General features: G+C 54.5%; 1 protein-coding gene across 1 annotated transcript; it reads left to right on the plus strand.

Moving 5' to 3' along the window:
* Window positions 1-307: 307 nt before the first annotated feature.
* Window positions 308-3,642, plus strand: LOC141570612 (granzyme B-like). Its single transcript, XM_074328095.2, has 5 exons — window positions 308-524; window positions 1,491-1,638; window positions 2,172-2,307; window positions 2,512-2,772; window positions 3,391-3,642. The coding sequence occupies exons 1-5, from the start codon at window positions 335-337 to the stop codon at window positions 3,532-3,534; spliced, it is 879 nt and encodes a 292-aa protein (XP_074184196.2). The 5' UTR covers window positions 308-334; the 3' UTR covers window positions 3,535-3,642.
* The last annotated feature ends 756 nt before the right edge of the window (window positions 3,643-4,398 follow it).

The following is a 4,398-nucleotide window of genomic DNA, read 5'->3' on the forward strand; positions in this document are numbered from 1 at the left end:
ACACATTTCATTGTAGCACAGAGAAGGGCCTAAACACACATCTGTAAAAGAAATTATCTTGATGGACTTGGTAGCATGGAAATAAGGCATTGGTGGTTCTATCACTGGGGACTCAGGTGTCAGGGTTCCAGCACCTCTACTGGTCAATACCACATCCTACAATCCCCACCTCAGACCCTTGGGTTCCTACTCTGGGCTGGAACAAGATGTCTGCTCTGAGTCATCAGCTGTGGCTACTGATGTGGTCTATGCCTAATTCTCACACAACCACCCAGAGAACGTCATCAGGCAGGAGGTGTGAGCGCAGGGAAGCTTTCATAGAGAGCCTTCTAGAATGAAGCACTATATAACCAGAGAGGAACTCGAGGTCCCTGAGCCCACCTGCACCTCCTTCCTCTCCCAGGGGCTAAAAGAGAGCACGGAGGAACACCAGCAATCCAATCTGGGCAGCTTTCCTGGGAAGATGTGGCCGTTCCTGCTCCTGCTTCTGTTGGCCTTTCTACTGCCCCCCAGGGCAGAGGCAGGTGAGTGACAATCCCCACTCTCATTCCCACAGAGGGCGCAGACCTCTTCCCCTTCTGCACATCCCTGATCCATCTACCCACCAGGAATGTTCTGAACCCCAGCTCCTGTCCCATCTCAGGTCCCCACGCATGACGCTGGATAAGCTACCAGCATAAAAGGCAGGGCAGAAGGCTGTTCTCAAGAAAATCCAGTGGGTTCTATTTCCTCCCCAGGCCCTACCTTCGCCATTTGGAAAGGGGAACTTTCCTAGAATTGCCTGGCTGAGGGTGGAAAACTGGACAACAGTCCCAGCCTCCATGTCTGGGATGAGACAGGTGCTCTCCTCAGTGTCTGCTTAGGAAGGAAGCCCAGAGCTCAGCACACCCCAGAGTTACTGGGGTCCCTGTGCCCAGAAGAGTGCTCTTGCCTTAGCTCAGTCCCAAGGCCCCTCATTCCCTTTCTTCAATTCTGCTTTTCTTCCCAGGCCTTTAACGGCTCCTCTCTTTCAAGGATGGGCCACTGATTTTGGTAAAGCCAAACTTCTCTGCTTTCCAGGATCCCACAGCACTGCCCCTATCAAACCTCCTCAAGAGGTCCATTGTTGGCTTCATGCAGCCAATAAACACTTATTGGGCATAAACCCAGAGCCCTGAACTTAAGTCTGGCCACTAGATAGCAGTATTGTTCTAGACTTCAGGGAACCACAGAACCTCAGAAACTCACTTGAAACCAAGCAATGTCCAGAGACGAATTTTCAGGAGCCTCTAGGACTTTGCTGTCCCAGAGACAGTTATGCTCACCTCCAACTAACTGTGGAGAAAAACTCACAGACAAAGCCCACTGCTCTTCCCTTTTGAAAGAGAAATGTGAGACGCTCCGAGCTCGAGACCAGCCGAGGCTCCCAAGTCCCCAGCAGTTTAGAGTTAAGTCAGTATCTTCCTGGTGACTCAGTGAGTGCACAGAAGCACAACAAACTTTTCCTTCAGAGGAGATCATCGGGGGACATGAGGCCAAGCCCCACTCCCGCCCCTACATGGCCTACATTCAGTTTCTGGATAAGGGAACACAGAAAAGATGCGGAGGTGTCCTTGTGCGAGAGAACTTTGTTCTGACAGCTGCTCACTGCAGCGGAAGGTGAGGGGCAGCAGCAAGCCTACTCCCCCCCCCCCAGACACCTACAGGGTCCCCTGTCCTTCCCCAGGGGCTGCAGCCCAGGTGAGCTCCCCGGGCTCCTGCTAACTCAAGTCCACAAGAGCTCTTCACAGGAGCCATCTGAGAGTGTGACAGGATGATGAAAAACTGAGAAATAGGACATTGGGCAAGCTGGGCTCAGAGGGTCAGAGGTGAGAACAAGTAGCAAGCTGAGAAGAGAGGGACCACACGGGCCAAATCCAGCAATGGTTGAGGATGAAAGTGTGCATTAGGGTAAACATGCAAACTCAGGCAATGTCATGATACTGCCTGAGGGCAAGAGACAGCTCCCAGAAGCCCTACCCTCAGTGTCCTTGAGAAGCAGAGAGGACACTCAGCTCCTGGCCCTCCTGTTGCCTCGATTTCCCCTAACTGCAGCCCTGGCTCACCTCAGCTGTCACCTACCCTTCAGGGCTCATGGGCTGTATGTCCTGAGACCCCGCGCCCCCCACACTCCCACTCTGCTCTTTGTGCAGCTCAATCAATGTCACCCTGGGGGCCCACAACATCAAGAAACAGGAGAAGACCCAGCAGGTCTTCCAGGTGACAAAAGCCATCCCCCACCCAGACTATAATCCCAAGAAAATCTCCAATGACATCATGTTACTGCAGGTAAGGAAACCTCCTCCTGCGTTTGCTCTCCAGGGTCCAGATTGTTTCAATTCTCACTGTGACCTCTTCCTTCCATCTTGCCCATCCTAGCCACCTGACTAGTCTCATTGCCTCAGGGGGAGGGGGGGAGACAATGCAGCCCCATCGCATGTCCAGGCCCTGGGTCACTGGCTGCCCTGGGCTGTCTTGCCTCTTCCTCATCAGCTGAAGAAAAATATCAAGAAAACTAAAGCTGTGAAGCCTCTCCGCCTACCCAGGAGCAAGGACTCAGTGAAGCCAGGTCAGAAGTGCAGTGTGGCAGGCTGGGGAAAGGTCACCCCAATGGGAACGTTAGCAAACACTCTACAGGAAGTGGAGCTGACTGTGCAAGAGGATTGGGAGTGTGAAAGCTACTTACCAAATTATTATGACCCTGCCATTCAACTCTGCGTGGGGAACCCGACAGAAAGGAAGGCTTCCTTTCAGGTGAGATTGAGCTTAGCTAACTTGGATCTGGGGAGAGAGGTGTTTGGGGAAGAATGGGGATGTGGAGACCCAAGGAGTGGGGAACTCCTCCACCCTCCAGCCTATGATCATTCTCCCCGGAAAGCCAACGGAGAGCAGCCAGAGCTGGGAGAAATAGGGCCTCTGAGACCCAAGCAAGGGCCCCTGATCAATCTATACATGGTCCTCCTCCAGAGGATGACTGTAATTCTCTGGCACACACTGAGGCACAGCGCTTGTATAACTGTGCTCCCTGCGTGAGCAGAGTTGTCACCCACCCTGGATAATGGGCTCGTCCTCCATGCTAAGTGTCAACCCCAGCCGTCTGCTTTCATGTCCTTACACAGTAGACGAGACATAGTCCCAAAGCACCTGCAGAGGAAGAGCATCCAGGACCTGGGAGAGGAGAGGGAACTGACACCTGGGGTGAAGTGAAGCTGTGACAATGTCCAAGCTGAGGGTCCCACAGTGGCCTGCCGCCCTCTGGTCTCCCACATGGCAGCCACGTGAGGTGGCCTTCTCTGAGAGGGGGCGTGGGATGGCAGAGAGGGCAGGACCAGGAGAAGAGCTGCTCAGTCCCCCCCCCCCGTCTGTCTGCAGGGAGACTCCGGGGGCCCTCTCGTGTGCCAACGTGTGATCCAGGGAATCGTCTCCTACGGAAGAAAAAATGGGACGTCTCCCCGTGCCTACACCAAAGTCTCAAGTTTCCTGCCCTGGATAAAGGAAACCATGAACAAAGCCTGACTTCAGGAACCAGACTGTCTTCTCGAGCGAATCCAGAATCACACTGTGGGGGTAGGAGAGGGCAGGTGGTGCCAGCACCCTAATAAATGTGTCTTAGCTGAGTGGGAAGAGCTGGTTCCTTGTTTATTCGTTGACCCTGATTCACAGCACCAGCTGTATGCGTAGATGGCCAAGGGAGCAATTCTGCAGTTTTCTGCTTCCTCTTCTTCCCCATGCCCCCACCACCTCCCCCAAACCCCATGCGAAGCTGTTACCCAGCTCCTTCTTACCCACACGTGTACCTCCAGGGCTGCCCTGTGCCAGGGCTGAAGTTGAGCCCCATCAGGAGAAAACGGGAGTCTCTCGGGTGCTGGGGCTCAGCTTGAACTGCTTACCTCCTTCCCCTGTGTGACATGGCAGAGGAAGGGGTAACACCCTGTGCATTGGACGCCAAGCCTGGGGCTGCAGCTTAAGGGCATCGTCCCCCTACACCAGGGACAGGAAAACCCTCCTGAGCAGGACATACTCTCCCACAGCCAGGGACGCTGGCAGAGTTGAGGGGGCGATGGGCCTTGAGAAGCTCTCATTCTCACCAAGGCTCACTCTTTCCTTGCCCGACTCTGTCCTCCTCTGAGCTCAGAGCAGAGCTTGGCCTCCAGGACCCTGATGTCCCTCCTTCTGCATCCTGCTTACCATTGAGAGGTCTCAGAGTCTACCAACTCCTGTCCCCTCCAGATCTGAGGTGGCAACTTCCCATGTCCCTCCCACCTAGGACACCCAGAGCTCCGTGTGCTTCCAGCAGGGTCTCGCCACAGAGATGCCTCCCCAGCTAACACCCTGAAAGAGGGTGATCAGAGGCCCCAGGACTGTGCCTGCACCAGGCAG

This window comes from Rhinolophus sinicus, chromosome 3 (genome assembly GCF_057876585.1).
Source record: "Rhinolophus sinicus isolate RSI-liver-muscle chromosome 3, RSI-T2T, whole genome shotgun sequence".
NCBI lineage: Eukaryota > Metazoa > Chordata > Mammalia > Chiroptera > Rhinolophidae > Rhinolophus > Rhinolophus sinicus.

What these genes read in the sequence shown, in the direction of transcription:
- LOC141570612 (XM_074328095.2), top strand. Translation starts at nt 335, where the DNA reads ATGAAGCACTATATAACCAGAGAGGAACTCGAGGTCCCTGAGCCCACC. An exon ending in ATGACATCATGTTACTGCAG is followed by an intron (nt 2,308 to 2,511) that starts GTAAGGAAACCT and finishes CTTCCTCATCAG; the next exon opens with CTGAAGAAAAATATCAAGAA. An exon ending in AAAGGAAGGCTTCCTTTCAG is followed by an intron (nt 2,773 to 3,390) that starts GTGAGATTGAGC and finishes GTCTGTCTGCAG; the next exon opens with GGAGACTCCGGGGGCCCTCT.